The 21,284-nt window shown below is 42.9% G+C and overlaps 1 protein-coding gene across 2 annotated transcripts in view; it reads right to left on the bottom strand.

The window, feature by feature from the left end:
* LOC135542302 (rho guanine nucleotide exchange factor 3-like) overlaps positions 1-21,284 on the bottom strand; it is a 126,326-nt gene that overhangs the window by 64,313 nt on the left and 40,729 nt on the right. The window contains exons 1-2 of one of the 2 annotated variants that reach the window (XM_064969182.1): positions 17,157-17,716; positions 13,145-13,207 (exon numbers count right to left, since the gene is read on the bottom strand). In XM_064969182.1, coding sequence (XP_064825254.1) covers positions 13,145-13,207; positions 17,157-17,189 — 96 coding nt within the window. In that variant the 5' untranslated portion in view covers positions 17,190-17,716. Of the gene's footprint in view, positions 1-13,144; positions 13,208-17,156; positions 17,717-21,284 lie in introns of those variants that run through there. The other variant, XM_064969180.1, reaches the window with a different exon arrangement.

Here is a 21,284-nt window from a genome sequence, read left to right as displayed (position 1 = left end):
AACACAGTGGCCTCCATCATTCCTAAATGGAAGACATTTGGAACCATCAAGACTCTTCCTAGAGCTGGGCGCCCGGCCAAACTGAGCGATCGGGGGGGGAGAAGGGCCTTGGTCAGGGAGGTGACCAAAAACCCGATGGTCTCCCTGACAGAGCTCCAGCGTTCCTCTGGACTATCATCTCTGCAGCACTCCACACGTCAAGCCTTTATGGTAGAATGGCCAGACACAAGCCATTCCTCAGTAAGAGGCACATGACAGCCCGCGTTGAGTTTGCCAAAATAATCCTGAAGGATTCACAGACCATGAGAAACAAGATTCTCTGGTCTGATGAAACCAAGATTGAAATCTTTGGCCTGAATGCCAAGCGGCACATCTGGAGGAAACATGGCACTATCCCTATGGTGAAGCATGGTGGTGGCAGCATCATGCTATATGGATGGTTTTTCAGCGGCAGGGACTGGGAGACTAGTCAGGATCGAGGGAAAGATGAACAGAGCAAAGTACAGAGAGAGATCCTTGATGAAAACATGCTCTAGAGCGCTCAGACTAGGTCGAAGGTTCACCTCAAATCAAATTTTATTTGTCACATACACATGGTTAGCAGATGTTAATGCGAGTGTAGCGAAATGCTTGTGCTTCTAGTTCCGACAATGCAGTAATAACCAACAAGTAATCTAACTAACAATTCCTAAACTACTGTCTTATACACAGTGTAAGGGGATAAAGAATATGTACATAAGGATATATGAATGAGTGATGGTACAGAGCAGCATAGGCAAGATACAGTAGATGGTAGAGTACAGTATATGCATATGAGATGAGTATGTAAACAAAGTGGCATAGTTAAAGTGGCTAGTGATACATGTATTATATAAGGATGCAGTCGATGATATAGAGTACAGTATATACGTATGCATATGAGATGGATAATGTAGGCTAAGTAACATTATATAAGGTAGCATTGTTTAAAGTGGCTAGTGATATATTTACATCATTTCCCATCAATTCCCATTATTAAAGTGGCTGGAGTTGAGTCAGTGTCAGTGTGTTGGCAGCAGCCACTCAATGTTAGTGGTGGCTGTTTAACAGTCTGATGGCCTTGAGATGGAAGCTGTTTTTCAGTCTCTCGGTCCCAGCTTTGATGCACCTGTACTGACCTCGCCTTCTGGATGATAGCGGGGTGAACAGGCAGTGGCTCGGGTGGTTGATGTCCTTGATGATCTTTATGGCCTTCCTGTAACATCGGGTGGTGTAGGTGTCCTGGAGGGCAGGTAGTTTGCCCCCGGTGATGGTAGTGAGGTCTGCACAACGCCTCTGGAGAGCCTTACGGTTGAGGGCGGAGCAGTTGCCGTACCAGGCGGTGATACAGCCCGCCAGGATGCTCTCGATTGTGCATCTGTAGAAGTTTGTGAGTGCTTTTGGTGACAAGCCAAATTTCTTCAGCCTCCTGAGGTTGAAGAGGCGCTGCTGCGCCTTCTTCACGATGCTGTCTGTGTGAGTGGACGAATTCAGTTTGTCTGTGATGTGTATGCCGAGGAACTTAAAACTACTCTCTCCACTACTGTTCCATCGATGTGGATAGGGGGGTGTTCCCTCTGCTGTTTCCTGAAGTCCACAATCATCTCCTTAGTTTTGTTGACGTTGAGTGTGAGGTTATTTTCCTGACACCACACTCCCGAGGGCCCTCACCTCCTCCCTGTAGGCCGTCTCGTCGTTGTTGGTAATCAAGCCTACCACTGTTGTGTCGTCCGCAAACTTGATGATTGAGTTGGAGGCGTGCGTGGCCACGCAGTCGTGGGTGAACAGGGAGTACAGGAGAGGGCTCAGAACGCACCCTTGTGGGGCCCCAGTGTTGAGGATCAGCGGGGAGGAGATGTTGTTACCTACCCTCACCACCTGGGGGCGGCCCGTCAGGAAGTCCAGTACCCAGTTACACAGGGCGGGGTCGAGACCCAGGGTCTCGAGCTTGATGACGAGCTTACTATGGTGTTGAATGCCGAGCTGTAGTCGATGAACAGCATTCTCACATAGGTATTCCTCTTGTCCAGATGGCTTAGGGCAGTGTGCAGTGTGGTTGAGATTGCATCGTCTGTGGACCTATTTGGGCGGTAAGCAAATTGGAGTGGGTCTAGGGTGTCAGGTAGGGTGGAGGTGATATGGTCCTTGACTAGTCTCTCAAAGCACTTCATGATGACGGAAGTGAGTGCTACGGGGCGGTAGTCGTTTAGCTCAGTTACCTTAGCTTTCTTGGGAACAGGAACAATGGTGGCCCTCTTGAAGCATGTGGGAACAGCAGACTGGTATAGGGATTGATTGAATATGTCCGTAAACACACCAGCCAGCTGGTCTGCGCATGCTCTGAGGGCGCGGCTGGGGATGCCGTCTGGGCCTGCAGCCTTGCGAGGGTTAACACGTTTAAATGTTTTACTCACCTCGGCTGCAGTGAAGGAGAGACCGCATGTTTCCGTTGCAGGCCGTGTCAGTGGCACTGTATTGTCCTCAAAGCGGGCAAAAAAAGTTATTTAGTCTGCCTGGGAGCAAGACATCCTGGTCCGTGACTGGGTTGGATTTCTTCCTGTAGTCCGTGATTGACTGTAGACCCTGCCACATGCCTCTTGTGTCTGAGCCGTTGAATTGAGATTCTACTTTGTCTCTGTACTGACGCTTAGCTTGTTTGATAGCCTTGCGGAGGGAATAGCTGCACTGTTTGTACTCGGTCATGTTACCAGACACCTTGCCCTGATTGAAAGCAGTGGTTCGCGCTTTCAGTTTCACGCGAATGCTGCCATCAATCCACAGTTTCTGGTTAGGGAATGTTTTAATCGTTGCTATGGGAACGACATCTTCAACGCACGTTCTAATGAACTCGCACACCGAATCAGCGTATTCGTCAATGTTGTTATCTGACGCAATATGAAACATGTCCCAGTCCACGTGATGGAAGCAGTCTTGGAGTGTGGAGTCAGCTTGGTCGGACCAGCGTTGGACAGACCTCAGCGTGGGAGATTCTGGTTTTAGTCTGTAGGCAGGTATCAGCAAAATGGAGTCGTGGTCAGCTTTTCCGAAAGGGCGGCGGGGCAGGGCCTTATATGCGTCGCGGAAGTTAGAGTAACAGTGATCCAAGGTTTTTCCACCCCTGGTTGCGCAATCGATATGCTGATAAAATTTAGGGAGTCTTGTTTTCAGATTAGCCTTGTTAAAATCCCCAGCAACAATGAATGCAGCCTCCGGATAAATGGTTTCCAGTTTGCAAAGAGTTAAATAAAGTTTGTTCAGAGCCATCGATGTGTCTGCTTGGGGGGGGGGGGGGTATATACGGCTGTGATTATAATCGAAGAGAATTCTCTTGGTAGATAATGCGGTCTACATTTGATTGTGAGGAATTCTAAATCAGGTGAACAGAAGGATTTGAGTTCCTGTATGTTTCTTTCATCGCACCATGTCTCGTTAGCCATAAGGCATACGCCCCCACCCCTCTTCTTACCAGAAAGGTGTTTGTTTCTGTCGGCGCGATGCGTGGAGAAACCCGTTGGCTGCACCGCTTCGGATAGCGTCTCTCCAGTGAGCCATGTTTCCGTGAAGCACAGAACGTTACAGTCTCTGATGTCCCTCTGGAATGCTACCCTTGCTCGGATTTCATCAACCTTGTTGTCAAGAGACTGGACATTGGCAAGAAGAATGCTAGGAAGTGGAGCACGATGTGCCCGTCTCTGTAGTCTGACCAGAAGACCGCCTCGTTTCCCTCTTTTTCGGAGTCGTTTTTTTGGGTCGCTGCATGCGATCCATTCCGTTGTCCTGTTTGTAAGGCAGAACACAGGATCCGCGTCGCGAAAAACATATTCTTGGTCGTACTGATGGTGAGTTGACGCTGATCTTATATACAGTAGTTCTTCTCGACTGTATGTAATGAAACCTAAGATGACCAGGGGTACTAATGTAAGAAATAACACGTAAAAAAAAAACAAAAAACTGCATAGTTTCCTAGGAACGCGAAGCGAGGCGGCCATCTCTGTCGGCGCCGGACAACAAGACAACGACCCTAAGCACACAGCCAAGAAAATGCAGGAGTGGCTTCAGGACAAGTCTCTGAATGTCCTTGAGTGGACCAGCCAGAGCGTGGACTTGAATCCGATCAAAAAAAATCTCTGGAGACACATAAAAATAGCTGTGCAGAGACGCTCTCCATCCAACCTGACAGAGCTTGAGAGGATCTGCAGGGAAGAATGGTAGAAACTCATCAAATACAGGTGTGCCAAGCTTGTAGCGTCATACCAAAGAAAATTTGAGTCTGTAATCGCTGCAATAGGTGCTTCAACAAAATAGTAAAGGGTCTGAATACTTATGTAAATGTGATATTTCGTTTTTTATTTTATTTATATACTTTTGCAAAAAATGTTTAAAAAAACAGTTTTTGCTTTGTCTTTTTGGGGTATTGTGTGTAGATTGAGGGGGCAAAATAATTTAATCTATTTTAGAATTAGGCTGTGATGTAACAAAATGTGGAAAAATACAAGGGTTATGAATATTTTCCGAATGCACCGTATATGTGTGTTGACTGTGATCAGGGCAGGTGAATGTAAGTGTCTTGTCTGTTTAATGAACAAAATAACAAACTATTGATTTAATTTGCATGGTGCAGCCATGTAGCCTATTGGCTTTTCACAGACCAGTAATATAATTAAACTCAAAATATGCTATTTTATTATTTTGAAAAAACATTGTCTTATGTTTCTTAAGACCTGCCTAAACAGTTTTATAATCTCACTACTGGGATTCACCAGAATCTCTAAGTAGCTCGAAGAACCAATCATACACATCTGTCGGAGACAGACAGGTCGGGTGGCGATTTAAGGAGCCTCTCCCCTCATTTTAAAGAGCCACTCGCCTGCCTTCTGATCATTCTCACCTCTCTTCCTCACAGAAGAGTTATACTTAGCTCTCCTCAGCATGACTTGATCTGTTTTACAGTTGAACTGTTCACAGGTTTTTTTGCTCTCGTCTTTTGTGTTGGGTTCATCTCCTGTTGTAGCTAGCATCACACAGTTAGCTGCTGAGGCTTGGCTAGTTAGGTTGCAGGGCTTAACTAACCTGGCTTCCTCGATGCCAGGCTAGAATTGCCAACTGGCAAGTGTCTTCACTGACATTTTCAACCTCTCCCTGACGGAGTTTGTAATAACAATATGTTTCAAGCAGACCACCATAGTCCCTGTGCCCAAGGTAACCTGCCTAAATGACTACCGACCCGTAGCACTCACATCTATAGCCATGAAGTGCTTTGAAGGTTGGCCATGGCACATCAACACCATAATCCCAGAAACCCTAGACCCAGTCCAATTTGCATACCGCCCAACAAATCCACAGATGATGCAATCTCTATTGCACTCCACACTGTCCTTTCCCACTTGGACAAAAGGAACACCTATGTGAGAATGCTATTCATTGACTACAGCTCAGCGTTCAACACCATAGTGCCCTCAAAGCTCGTCACTAAGCTAAGGACCCTGGGACTAAACATCTCCAATCTGCAACTGGATCCTGGACTTCCTGATTGGCCACCCCCAGGTGGTAATGGAAGGTAACAACATCTGCCACGCTGATCCTCAGGGATGCGTGCTCAGTCCCCTACTGTACTCCCTGTTCACTCATGACTGCACTGCCAGGCATAACTCCAACACCATCATTAAGTCTGCCGATGACACAACAGTGGTAGGCCTGATCAATGACAAACACATGGCCGTGTGGTACCAGGATAACAACCTCTCCCTCAACGTGATCAAGACAAAGGAGATGATTGTGGACTACAGGAAAAGGAGGACCGAGTACGCCCCCATTCTCATCGACGGGGCTGTAGTGGAGCAGGTTGAGCACTTCAAGTTCCTTGGTGTCCACATCACCAACAAACTATCATGGTACAAACACACCAATACAGTCGTGAAGAGGGCATGACAACCCCCCCCCCCAGGAGACTGAAAAGATTTGTCATGGGTCTGGCTACCTCTTGGGCACTGTCCAAAATAAACAAATACTATAATAGCAAGGGTATAAATACTAAGGTATAAGAGTATTTAATGTAATTAATGTAGTGTTTTTGAAGATTGTAGTATACTGTAGTGTTATTGTAGACATTACTGTAGGATTTACTATAGTGTTTTTGCTTTCTCCTTCCAGAGACCTACTGGAGAAATACACATTTTCCATGACCTGTAGATAGGTAGGACTGCAGTCTGAATGGCTAATTCAGGACTTCTTTCTATTATCTGTAAGGAATATGATACAGTATATGGTCTATACTTGGCATGTAAGTGTCTTACTTATGGGTGCCACAAATTGCAATATGGGGAGGAGAATGGGCAGGGTATATGCAAGTTTTTACTTTAGTTTAAAAAAAAGTGTTGTGTTTTGGGGGACATTACTGTAGTCTTTACTACAGTGTATATTTCTGCTCTGCTTCTTGTTACACTGAAGTTGTGTTTGTCATTCTTGTGAGGTGTCGTTTTTGTTTGTCGTGATACCAAGGGAGTCTGTTACAGAAGGCTTGGACCAACTTGGATAGAGTATACAATATGGCACACTAAATGGTTCAACTCGTATAAATGTTTCTACATTTAATCTGTTGTCTCCCTCTCGCACACATCCATATATTTTAGTGACAAAGAGAGACTGTTCTGTTTGTATAAACGGTCTTGACAGTTGAAGGTTGTTTCGGTTGTGTTTATTCCTCTGTCTCCTGTTAAATAGTCAGCTCTTCGCACTCCTGAATCTAACCAAACACACACCACACAGAGCGTCATTGCAAACAAAAATAGGCAATCTTGGATACACAAGAGGGATACACTGCCAACTCGTAAATGTGGACAGGAGTAGATACATAAACTTGACTAACAGCCCAGAACAACATTCTCACATGAAACTCCAGTAATTGTCTTCAGAGGATATTTGTAGCTAAGAATATAGGGATCGTGTTTGGTCCAGATTGGATACTTTAAACGTCTCATTAGGCTTGTTGTCTGGTGATTGAAGTCCTGCACACATTCTCCCCACTACCTTATACAGGTCTGTGGGAAGCTAGTTCCTAGAAACAATGCCATGGTCCTCATATCCAGATTAAACTATTCTCATGCTGGGTTAGACAGAATTTCTTTTTTTTAAACAGCATTTATTTCATTGGAATTTCACAATTAAGAGCTACAAAGACGAAGCAAAAACAGTACATACACATCTTCCCCTCCCGGCGCTTCTCTCACCCCATCATTGCGTCTCTCAATACATACATTTTAAAAACATACAAACAGAAATTAAACAAAAGCTCAGTTTAAACCAAGAAGTTAGGTTCAACACACGGAACGTACAGTGTAACTCTGAAACAAAAAGATAACCACCATTCGCAGAAAATCCTTGCAGCATAATGGCTGATACCCCAGGTTCTAGATCATTTAGATGAGGTTCCCATACTTTGTAGAACTGATCTGTTTTAGAATGCAATGTACATGTCAAATATTCCAGTGGCACCCATTCTAATAGTATCTTATGCCAATCTTTAATAGAAGGAACCTGATCACTAATCCACTGTATCCACCAGTATCTTCGTATTTTGTGTTAGGGTGCCTGTATCAGTTTTACATTTAAGACACTGAGGAGAAGAGTTGTTAAGAGCATGTCTGTGATTTGGGGATATATGCAATCTATGTATTATTCTTAACTGAAATGCTCTAGTACGATTACATATAGATATTGTTTTTGCATATCTCCAAATGTCCTCACACATCTATTCGTCAATATTAACAGACAATTCTTTCTCCCACACTTGTTTCACCCTCTGTTTCAACAGTAGAAAATGACCTTAAAGCATCATAAAACAAACTTACAGACATTTCCCTTTGTGGGGTAAAAAGCATTCTTTCAATGACAGGCACATCAGGGTTGTCAATTAAGGTGGTGCTCTTCAAAACATGTCTTACTTGTAGAAAGCGGAAAAAGTCCTGCTTTGGGAGTCGGTATTTCTCAACTATCTGCTCAAATGACAAAATCGTATCAGCAAATAAATTAGTCTGACTGTGCCCTTATTAAGCCAGCATCCAGCAATCCTGGACCAAAATCTGGGTTGTTAAGAATTGGGGTAAGAGCAGAGGTTAGTTTGGACCTTCCCAAAAAACGTTGACCTGATCTCCATACTTTGTGTGTTAAGTGTAATGGGGTTATTGCAGTGAACTTGAAACTTCTGAAAAATAAACGATCCTGTAAGGGGTATTTTGAAAAAGAAGTCTCTATGTCTAACCAAATAGAGTCATCATCATTTGTGATCCAGTCAGAAATATAACAGGTGGGCACACCACTGATAGAACCTAATATTGGGCAGATCCAAGCCGCCCATAGAACTTGGCAGCTGCAATATTGCCATATAAGTCTCGGCTTGCGTTTATTCCATATAAAGGAACTTAGCCATCCATGCACATCCTTTATTACCTTATTGTAGAGTAAGAGTGGGATCATTTGGATTTGGTAAAGTAGTCTAGGTAAAATGTTAATTTTCAAGAGGGATATTCTACCCAACCATGAAATCGGAAGAGAGTTCCAGCGCTACAGATCCTGTGTTATTGTATCAAACAAGGGAACAAAATTGGCTTTGGAAATTTGCTGGAATTTAGGAGTTACAAATTTACCCAGATACGTAAAACTTGAAGGAGACCATTTAAAAGGAAAGGGGGAGAAGTATTAGGTACAGAATGAAGGTTACCAAGTTGCATAGACTCTGATGTAGTTAAGTTAATCTTGTAGCCTGAGAATTCACAGAATAATTCAATAATATTAACAAGAGATTTAATTGAAGTCTCGGGACTAGAGATGAATATCAGCATACAAGCTTATTTTATGGTGAACGTCACCAATGAGCAGCCCCTGTATAGCAGCCGTTACTCTGATGGCCTCGGCCAGTGGTTCCATAGCGAGTGCAAATAGGAGAGGGGACAAAGGACAGCCATGTCTGATACCTGTGTATAGAAAAGCTATTTGACCTTAGTCCATTAGTAAGGACAGCATCCTGAGGATCATCATATAAAACTTTAAACCATTTTATAACGTTGTCCCCTAGACCAAATTTAGTCAGAGTAAAGAATAGGTAAGACCACTCCACATGGTAAAATGCTTTCTCAGCATCTAGGGAGAGCACAAGAGGATTAGACAGGTTTAGACAGAAAAAATAAACAGTTGTTACTTACTGCTGCCCCAAGACAGGTAAACACCAGTTCGAGTCAAATTAACCTCAATTTCCCGCTTTCGCAAGTTTGTTCCAATAGCCGAGCAAAAACGAGACTTGGAAAAAAATGGAAGCACAAGACTAGGGTTAATTTAACTACAGATTTGTTCAATTGTCCTCAAAGAGTGGATGTAACGGCTTTCTTTATGTGAAGGAGTCGGACCAAAATGCGCCGTGGCTATTGAGATTCATGTTTAATAAAACAAAGGCAACACGAATCAATATAAAACCAATAAACGTAACGTGAAAACCAACCCAGCCTAAACTGGTGCAAACTAACACAGGAACAGAAACAATCACCCACAAAACCCAACACCAAACAGGCTACCTAAATATGGTTCCCAATCAGAGACAATGACTAACACCTGCCTCTGATTGAGAACCATATCAGGCCAAACATAGAATTAGACAAACTAGACATGTAACATAGAATGCCCACTCATATCACACCCTGACCAAACAAAACATAGAAACATACAAAGCAAACTATGGTCAGGGTGTGACAGTGGATGAATACTCATGTTGAACCCTGTCAAAAAAAGTGTAGTCCAGAATTACATAGGTTTTATATTTAACCATTATTTAACCAGGCTAGTCAGTTAAAAACAACTGTGTATGTACAATGACGACCTGGAGAGTGGAGCTTTTATAGAGTCCAGAGTCCTACATAGACTATACACGTGGATTTACTCTAGAGTCGTTTGATATCAACCAATAGGCTATTTCCCTCATCAGAAGGAGCAAGGGGGGAAATAATAGCATTAGCCTCCTTTTCCAGTGGTCCCCACCAGCAGCGGGGTATGAGCCCGGCCATTGTGTGAGCCAGCCAGTCAGTCACCCTGCTGAACATACGCCAAGCAGGCATGTGACACCACCTTTCCCCCTACCCCTGGCTCTAGCCCTGCCCTGGCTCTACAGTCACTCTGTGTACCCTGGACTCCAGTCTAACTAACACTGGGCCTATAGATTACAGTACACAGGACCTGCCTTGGCTGTCAATCCTAAAATAATAGTTTAGTATTGGTAATAGTAGGTACTGTGGGGACCTTTTTAATACAATGGACATGTTGACTAGAGTACTGAAAACAGCACAAGTTTGACTATCTGTAGCTGACGATAACACGTTGAAGAGTTTACAAGATAATGCAAACTGTTTCTAATATAATTTTGGATCTTAAATAAACAATTTATTCCATGGATATATTTTTCCCTATTTCTGTCTGAGTTTACACCCTTGAGTCATTAGAATCAGTAAGGGGAGGAGTGCTGTTTTAAAAACAATGATCGGACGGTACTCATCACAATGGTCTGCATTTAAACACCACAGTTCCACCTCAGATCTGACCTCACTGTGTCAGTAAAACACCCAGATCTGTCTTACCCAGCTCTGGACCTGTCAATCAACTGACACCCCACTCAGAGATGCTCACATCTTCCCTTATCACCCAGACCTTAACTATTCTCTCCCTACTGCCTCAATACTTAAAAACCTAAGTAGCAAAACACCTTGAACCAGATTCCACAGCTTGGCTTTGTGTTAGGACACGCTGAATGTACTCTGTGGAAACAGCCAACAGCCCAACACAAGTTCAAGGCATATAATTTAGCACCAATGCTTTGGAAGCCTTTTCCTGACACCACCCAAAACGACACTGACTGTGCTGTTGTCTGAGATGGAAAGCAAGGCTTCTTCAGTCTGGGCTTTAAAAGTACATCCTTTGAGCAAATTAATGTTGTCGTGGTTTTTATGCTGTTAACTAAGTAGAGTTCTCTTACTTCTAAAAATGTTGAAATGGCTGCTAATTAATGTCCACGTCAACACAAGCAGCCAAAGAGCCAACAGCATTGTGTGGTACTTCAGGAACGCCTCACAAGTCCTCAACTTCATTAAATAGTACCCGCAAAACACCAGTCTCAATGTCAACAGTGAAGGGGAGACTCTGGGATGCTCGCCTTCTAGTGTACTTGTCCTCTTGCTCAGTTGTGCACCTGGGCCTCCCACTCCTCTTTCTATTCTGGTTAGAGTTTCGCTGTTCTGTGAAAGGAGTAGTACACAGCAATGTTCGAGATCTTCAGTTTGTTGGCCATTTTTCGCATGGAATAGCCTTAATTTCTCAGAACAAGAATAGACGAAGAAAGTCTCTTGGTTTCTGGCCATTTTGTGCCTGTAATCGAACCAACAAATACTGATGCTCCAGATTTTTTTATTTTACCTTTATTAAACTAGGAAAATCAGTTAAGAACAAATTCTTATTTTTAGGAACAGTGGGTAACTTGTTCAGGGGCAGAACAAAAGATTTTTTACCTTGTCAGCTTGGGGATTTGATTTTGCAACCTTTCAGTTACTAGTCTGACACTCTAACCACTATGCTACCTGCCGCCCCACTAGGCTACCTGCCTTCCCAATACTCAACTAGCCTAAAGAAGGACAGTTTTATTTCTTCTTTAAATCAGCACAACGATTTTCAGCTGTCCCAAATGGAAGGCATATTCATTGTTTGTCATCAGTGGCACCATAGACTCCACTGATCAGCCAAAACAAACTCAATAACACAATGCATGCACACACTCCTATTGAATATGTATTCACCTGTATTGTGAGTAGGCCTATGCCATCTTAATTTACCCAGTTTATCAAAAATGTATCATTAAAATACAATTATTACCATTATGTTTATATGTAGTTAGATTGGAAAAGTTAAATCTTTGTTTGGTAAAAAAAATGTATGCATTAATGCATACATGGCTGTCTCTGGGAAATGTTTGTCAACATTTTGTAATTTAATTGATATTGAATATTGGCCTCCTTGACCCTCCAAAATCAGTATTGGTTCTAAAACAAATCCATATCAGTCGTTCTCTATTCAGAATGAGTACCAAGGTTCGGACCATTTTGAGGACCACCTTTAAAACTGGAACAAACATTTGAGAAACGGGTGCAGAAAATCTAACTAAGTAATTGGATCAATCAATCAGTGTACATGCAAAAAACATAGATATTGAAACAAACCATTCTAAAAAACTATCTGCAATAGAGCATGCTGGGAAATATGATAATGATGGATGTGGTTTTGATTCAAAGGGATGTTTATAAGTTTCAGGCTTCTGAGATAGGGTAAAACTAGGCCCTCAAAATAAGGCTTTATGAAATATGTATGGTATTGTGTTAAATAATGTATTTTTTTCATGATAACACATTCGCTGAAGTTCTCACTTGGTCCATAGGACCGAAAATGGGAAAAGCTCATGGAAATATTTGAATAAGGCTTTACACTAAGCAGTGTGTTAATTTAACACTGTTCCAGTGATATCAAATTGGTACAGTAGTTAGTCTTGTCACATCGCTGCAACTTCCATACGGACTCGGGAGAGGCGAAGGTGGATAGCCATGTGTCCTCCAAAACACGACCCTGCCAAGATGCACTGCTTCTTGACACACTGCTCGCTTAACCTGGAAGCCAGCTGCACCAATGTGTTGGAGGAAACACTGTCCAGCTGGCGACCGAAGTCAGCGTGCATTTGCCAGGCCGCCACAAGGAGTCGCTAGAGCGTGATGGGACAAAGACATCCCATCCGGCCAAACCTTCCCCTAACCCAGACGACGCTGGACCAATTGTGCGCCACCTCATGGGTCTCCCAGTTGCGACTGGCTGTGACACAGCCTGGGATCGAACCCGGATCTGTTTGACGCCTATAGCACTGCGATGCAGTACCTTAGGGAGGCCCTTTTTTAACACTGGAAAATTTGCTGTGTAGTATTGTAAGGTACTTCAGTACAAGACGCACAGTAGTTCAGCATTCAGTGGTTCAGAAAGTGAGAGTGAGAGAGGAAGAGAGTGAGGAGGAAGGGGCAAAGGAAAAGCCAGTATTCTGAGAATGAGCTGTACTCACGTTGATGTCCAGGCTGCACAGGCTGAGAGAGTTCACATCCCTCCTCCTCTGTTTCCTCTTCTTCTGTAAACACACAACAACAACAACACAAAGGGTGAGTTTTTTTATAGAGAACATGGAAGCAAGGTAACATGTGAGGAACTGGATAAAAATAATTGACTGGCACACACTCAATACGTTTGCTAAACTACAGGTTGCCCTGTGAAAACCAAAAGAGGTTTTTCAAGCAATGGTCTTTTAAGGGAGTATGCAAGCACACTCGTTCAGGTCGCCTAGCTGACTTCGGCTAGCCGCCAGCCGAACTGAAGCATGCTGATGCCTTTAGGCTAACACAAATCCAACATATAATAAGCCAATCAGTGGAGCACTTAATAGTTTTGGCTCGTCTCCAACCATTTAGTAGATAAACTAGGATGCTATATTTACAGGCATAGCAGCAGTCAATCTAAATGGATTCCGTTCACTGTTTCTTTCTACTTGGCATTGTATTCTACACAAGTTGTAGTGTGTTATTATTGTTGCTGTATAACAGTTTAATTCCCATGACAACAAGAATTCTCCTGCCTGGCTACCGGGAGGCTTTTCTGAGGTCAGGGAGAGGAGTTGAACAATGGGACATGGGAAGCAAGGAGTTGTGTCTGAAAGAGAGTTGAGTTGAGGTACGTAATGTATACAGTATGAACTCAAGCCTGTTTAAAAAAATATATTTTAGACTAGGAGCACTAATCTAGGATCACCTCCCCTGAGTCCCCTCTGTCCATATAATTGTATTCAGTATGATAAAAAAAAATGAATAGGCAAACAAGAAGGCAAATATCCTAAAACAGCAGTTCTACTCTTGGTGAATATGAGCCCAGAACAACTCTGAGATAAATCTGCATATTTCTGAGGCCTGACTACTTGCTATATGACACAGATAGAAGTCCTTCTATAATGGAACACAACATTCCATAGCCTTCTAACAGGAGAGCTGACCCACACAAATCGTATGGAGCTGAACACAACAATGACACATCGTTCCTACAACAGAACTTCCACAACACACTCCAACTGATCTTCCAGACTGAACAATCGGGCATGTGGAGCTCAACCTACACGTGTTGGTTGGAGTTGTTACGTATGGAACCCTTACGCAAAGGGCATTGTTACAATTACGTTACATATGATGTAAACACTTTTCTCTAACGTATGTGAACTCAAAGAACTCTGAAGTCCAGATAAAGCTACATTCATTTCTCTGATTGCTGAAGACTGGCCAGAAACTCATTCCAGAATTCATTTTTTTGCTGATTGAACACAACATCCAACAGACCCAAACAAATGTAGGTCACAGGAGGCTGCTGACGGGAAAAATGGCTCATAATAATGGCCGGAAAGGAGCAAACGGAATGGCATCAAACGCCTGGAAACCATGTGTTTGATGTATTTGAAACCCTTCCACTGATTCCGCTCCACTCATTCCCAGAGCCCGTTCTCCCCCAATAAGGTTCCACCAACCTCCTGTGATGTAGGTCTATTTATTTTGCTCAGGAAATACACAGGGGATTTAACAGGGAAGGACTGGTGCCCATCGGCCTACTGTAGTTTCTGAAGTAAATGTTTTCCTGTAATCGGACTGTTCTCGATCATCCTTTAACTATTTTATTGAGCATTCAGAGGGAAACAACTGGTCAGTCAGACTGAAAACATAATTAATAATGGTTCGTGGAAGAGTGGGTCACTGTCTTAATACATTTCCGAAGGTTTAACTATCATCTGCATCAGAGATATTTCCTTATGATTAACATTTCCTGCTCATATTTGAACCTCTATGGGATCGATGTCCCTATACTGGGACGGTTGAGCTAACGTGCGCTAACGTGATTAGCATGACGCTGTAAGTAACAAGAACATTTCCCAGGACATAGACATGTCTTATAAGGGCAGAAAGCTTAAATTCTTGTCAATCTAAATGCACTGTCCAATTTACAGTAGCTATTACAGTGAAAGAATACCATGCTATTGTTTGAGATGAATGCACAACAACAAAACGCTTTTATCACGGCAACTGGTCTGAAACATTCACCTCTGAAGGTAAATAATGTACTTACATTCAGTAATCTTGCTCTGATTTGTCATCCTGAGGGTCCCAGAGATAAAATATAGCATTGTTTTGTTTGATAAAATCTATTTTATATTTGAAATGTAGGAACTGGGTTCTACAGTTTGAACCCCTGCTGTCTCTGGCTCCACACCAACCCCGTCCGGGACCTAGATGTGTGAGAGTTAGTGTATAAGCTAATGATCCATCATGTATGACATTCCTGGGAGTGTGTAAACAGAAATGTTTTATTACCATAGAATTGTTGTATGTTCTCTATAGTTATGTACTTGAAAATGTTTGTATTATCTTTTACCAGATGTAATGTGTTATATTCTCCTACATTCATTTCACATTTCCACAAACTTCCAAGCGTTTCCTTTCAAATGGTATCAAGAATATGCACATCCTTGCTTCATGTCCTGAGATACAGGCAGTTAGATTTGTCATTTTAGGTGAACATTTAAAAAAAGGGTCCAATCCTTAGTCAGAGCTCTGTATTTGATATTTACCTGTATGCAATCTCCACTTTGAAATGTCAGACTTGATTTTCCCTTGCAAAAAATGGAACAACCCCTACACACATTATTTTCCACAGTTAGTTAGCTGAGAGACTTTCTGACATGGAGAATATGATGAAGCCTGGAAACAATTTAGCATCTTCATCACCAACCCCCTCTCCTTCTCCAGTGCAACTTCCCCAGCCCTATAACTCCCAGCCCCCATCTCCCCATCGCTAGGTAAAAAGGCAATTTAACTATTTTTATCCAGTATAAAACTCAGCGGTCAATATTTGAAAGAAATCATACACATATAACCTGTCGACCTGACTTAGTTTCAAAACTTTTACTCAGCCTAGTTTATGGTAACTCAGGTCTTTGCTGCAGAGGCACAGCAGGTGCAGCCGCACCAGGGAACATGCAACAACACTTCCTGTGCAGAGTAACAGGCGACAAGAGCCTTCCTCCACAAACGCACACAGGCACACACTGAGCACACACACACACACACACACACACACACACACACACACACACACACACACACACACACACACACACACACACACACACACACACACACACACACACACACACACACACACACACACACACACACACACACACACACACACACAGTGCACTGAGTGCATGGGGACACAAAAGATGGTGACTACTGTAGCTCTCTGTTTCACTATACAGATGTAGGATCTTAATTTGATCACCCTGTTGCAGGAGAACTTAAATGTTACATTTCAATTACAATTGTAGTGTATTTGAGATTTTGAGATTTTAAAAGGCTTCTGAAGTGTAACTTCCACTTTGAAATGTCAGACTTGATTTTCCCCTTACAAAAAATGTATCAACCCCTACACGTTATTTTCCTGCTGTAACAAACTTGCTTAAATTAAGATCCCACATCTGTACAGTGAAACTACCTCTGTTCCCTCCAGACCAGAGGATGTTGAGCACACCTGTTTGTCTCACTAATATGTGACCGGTCTGTCCTAAAAGGTAGTAAGTATGTGATTGGATGATGCAGCAAAAAAACAAAAAGGTCAGCTAAAATTGGATAACCTACCGATAGAACATTGCAGAATTCAAGGTTGAATAAAGAATCTATTATTTCGAGACATGCTTGTTTATGCATTTATGCATATCATGTACGAACATTGCCTGGCGACTACTAACAAGTTATGCAACTCAACTACCGCTGACCTTATAATGCAGCCTGAAACAGAAATCTGTCAAATACATGGTAATTACATGCTATGCTCTGATTCAAACATCAGGAGTACCATTTTGTCAGTGTTACCAGACTACTGTAGGACAATAACTGTACTCAACAAAAGAGCGGCTCTGGTAGGACTCTCTCACCATAAATATCTTTCACAGCATGGTTGGTACATATAGGATCTATCCTCTCACTCACCTTCTGATGCACAAATAGACAGCACCCCATCATGAGGGACCCCTGAGCCGGTTTGCTCCCCAGAGTCACAAAGTCACGGCAATGCTTTCCCTCCACAGTAAGGGCCACTGCTAGCCCGGATCCAGCCCGCTCCTTAGATAGTGAGGGTCACACACGCTCTGATCCAGCTCCTCAGCTAGCCCACGGACACACACATTTCGATCCAGGCTTCTACCACCGTTAGCCCAGGCACACAGACTCAAATCTAGTCTGCTCCTCTGCTAGCCAAGGACACAAGATTTCACATCCAGCTTGCTCTTCACACACAGGGTGTGTGTCTGTATCCGTATGAGTGTGTGTGAGAGAGAGGCCGAGGTGCGCTGCTTCGCAACAGGATGTGCTAGCGAGAGGGGAAACTGAGCCGATGCTATATCGGCCTGTGGAGCCACAATGGCCGGTAGACAACCTTGGTTTTTTTTTTCTTTTCGTTGTCCGGAGAGTTTGTGAACTGCCTTGCTTGCAACCTCTCGGACACACAGGCAGACAGTTCTGTCCCTGGTCACAGAAATACCCCCACCACACTATCTTGCCAACCTGAACCGCAATGTAATGGCTTCCAGTAACTACAGCTTGTTTTGGCTCAGTTCTGATTGGTTCGGAAGTGTGAAAAGCCCTGCTTCTGCCCTCTCCCTATGAAAAGTACAATGCATCCATTAGGTAGGCCACTACTGGGGGGTCAATAATGATCTGGCAGTAGTACAAGCCTTAAAAGCTCTATTTCCACAGAAAAATCCATGCTGTTGGAAATGTATGATAGTATGAAATACTTTTATATCCTGCAAATCAATGTTTACCCTCACGATCAATTTTATCTCACTGCCTTTCCTTTGGGGAAATAAAGTTTATTCAAAAATGTGTCATTCTAACCCTTATGACATAAATACACATAGCAGGGCTAGGCCTTATAAAACACATGTCATACTGTACAGTGGATGGTAAAGTATTTAGTCAATCATACACCAAACTGAAAACTAGCTGTTATTGGCTTGGAAATCTCCTTGTTATTGTCATGTTTCCACCTGTCACCAGAGGGCAGCAGAGACCGTCCTAGAGACATTAATTACACTCAGGTGTGTCCAATTTTCACATTATGATTTCCCTGTTAAAAGAAGTGTGTTTTCTGTTGTCCTTTTGCAGACGTTTGAATTGTTTAACATGTGTGGTTGTTTCCAGAGTCAGTTTTTGAAAATGTAGTGTTTTGTTTTTTTCCAGTGTACTGTGATCCTGCGGCTACCGTTTCTCAGTAAAGTATTATGTTTATCCTAAAACACTGATTCCTCGTCTGGTCTCTTCTCTGCACCTGGGTCCAACCTTACTACTTCACACTTATTGGTCTATTAACTAATATACCTCTTGGTGATGTCACAAGGCAGGCCAAACCACCAAAGCAGGCTGACATTTCAGGCAGTCCTTTCAAGCAGCTCTTACACTAAAAGAGCATGATCATAATGTTTTACAATTGAACAGTATTGTTCCAACCTCATATTGTGGAAATATATATAAAACACAGGAAAAGCACATTTTTGACTGTGCTGGGCTTTTAAACTTGAATAAAGCAAGTCTGTCAGAAAATCACCCCGTGTAACTGTGCATTACTAAAGTATATGGGATTAAATAAAATATATTTAACCAGGCAAGTCAGTTAATTAAGAACACATTCTTATTTACAATGACGGCCTAGGAACAGGGTTAACAGCCTTTGTTCAGGGGCAGAACAACAGATTTTTACATTGCCAGCTCGGGGATTCGATCTAGCAACCTTTACGGTTACTGGCCTAACGCTCTAACCACTAGGCTACCTGCCACGCCAAAATAGGTTTTCAATAGTGTCTATTGCACTCTTAGGAATAGGGCAAACCAATGTATCAGACAGCTCCAATAACACTAAAATGAGAGGTCACGCAAACAACACATCTCACTAAGAAGTGTAAGAGGAAAATTATTAAAAGCACAAACTATTTATGGGGAAATGGAGCAACATTTAGCCAGAACAGGTTTCCTTCTAACTCTGTGTCAGTCTAAATGGTGGAGGGGAGAGTTGGTGAGGACAGCAGTGAACATAAATTATAATAATATAAATCATTAGGTCCATGTCCAAAATGGCTGCCTTTTCCCTAGTGCACTATATAGGGAATAGGGGGCCATTTGGGACGCACACCTGGTTGGCTGAGCTCCTGGTTGAGGGAACAGGACATTCATGCCCTGGAGAAAGATAGTGTTGTCTTGGGACTTAACGCAACAAAGAACACGGCCTCACTTTAAAAGGATTTACTGTAACGTTACAGTATATCATGAATAATCATTTGCAGGCCTTAGTGTATGAACTATGCACTAATGAATTTGGGTGAGCATTTTGTTATGTGTGCCATTCTAATTTTGGGCTACATAGCCAGGTCATTCAAAAATGAACAAATCAGAAAACAAAAGGGAACCTCTTCAGTAAGCAGAGATACATAATCTGAGTTGGATAAAGGCTGAGTTGATGAGTGGAAAACTGCATCAACTCCCCTCCAGCTCTCCCTGCTATGACATGACAGGCAGAATAAGGCAGGGAGGAGACTGTGAGGCAGGACTACTCCCAAGTTCTGTGCTGTTATGTACCAGGAGCCAGGAAAGACTGAAATAAACCAAGAATACCCTGTCAGTCCATAAGGAGGTAGGTACTAGTTAGTCTCTTATACAATATTCTTCTTTCCACCCTGTGTCTTCAAGTGAGGATACTACACAACAGTCTTCTTCCCACTCTGTGTCTTTAAGCAAGGATACTTATTTTATACAACGACGTACATTCTTCAGATCAGGCACTTATAGCAGCTAACAATGTGATGGGACCCTAAAATATCAGACGATAACACCCTGATGAAGGATTGACGCTGAAACACGTTGTTTCATTCATTCCTCCTCTATTACTCAGCTATTGAAAACAGTCAGAGAGAAGCTGTTCTGGTTACCATGGTTTAGATATAGCATGCCTCCAGGCCCCTTATCTAGTCAGGACATGGCCTTCTCTTTGAGATAGATACGACATCTCAAAGAGTAGAGGCTATTGCCTTTCTATTCTCTTCATACTCGACTTGGCTGCTTTCCCTCCGTTGGAGTAGGGGGAAAAACAAAGACAAATTGGTCAGTTGTGTGTGTGTGTGTGTGTGTGTGTGTGTGTGTGTGTGTGTGTGTGTGTGTGTGTGTGTGTGTGTGTGTGTGTGTGTGTGTGTGTGTGTGTGTGTGTGTGTGTGTGTGTGTGTGTGTGTGTGTGTGTGTGTGTGTGTGTGTGTGTGTGTGTGTGTGTGTTGAAGACAAAAGGCTTTGATGAGGAGCCAGGTAGGAGAAACGGTCAGTGGTCACGCTGTCCTGTCCGTTAGGAGCTGACCAGACAGAAACAAGTGCTGCAGCAGCATGACTCGGTCCCGGTCCAGACTCAGAGGAGGCCTGCCCTGCTGCCCTGTTCTGATCTCCTGTTCCTGACTATCACAAAACTGAGAGAGAACTCTGCCAAATGAGACATTGACAAGGATTGTTTTTTTTTATCTTGACAGTGAATAGCAATGACAAAGAACTATAGGCCTAGCTAGATTAAGAAGGCCCAAGTCTAAGGCAAGGGTTAATGACCTGTGATCAAAAATGGACAAATTTCCAATGTGCTCCAAATGCCCAAAACGTTTATTCTTTAGCTAGATAAAACAAATCTAATGAAAACCTTCTATTTTATTTGAAGGAATCCTAACTGTATAACATTGATTTGAACGTTCTCTAAGATAACTTGGCTGCTGTAAATGATGTTGTTGTGTCTATAAAGCATCGTATATGGGGGAAACTCCTATTTGTGTTCAAGCCTCTTCCAGCACCCCCCCCCCCCAGTCCCAGACAAACCCGGTTCCTATCCTGACAACACAGTGTGCTTTCCAGGCATGGACTGGCACAGTCACGGGTACAATAAGGCCTCAGAGTCTGATACCATCAAACATCCACTCACTGCCAATGTACACCCAAGTCATGCTAAGTTGTTCTAATCATACAAACCCAAACGAAAACTGTATGCAATCAAAAGCAACTGCGAGGAGAATCAAGGAAAAACAAGTGAGAATAAGTGCT

Source organism: Oncorhynchus masou, chromosome 6, assembly GCF_036934945.1.
Source record: "Oncorhynchus masou masou isolate Uvic2021 chromosome 6, UVic_Omas_1.1, whole genome shotgun sequence".
In the NCBI taxonomy this organism is placed as follows: domain Eukaryota; kingdom Metazoa; phylum Chordata; class Actinopteri; order Salmoniformes; family Salmonidae; genus Oncorhynchus; species Oncorhynchus masou.
Note: the sequence above shows the minus strand (reverse complement) of the source record. Positions and strands in the feature narration are given on the sequence as shown.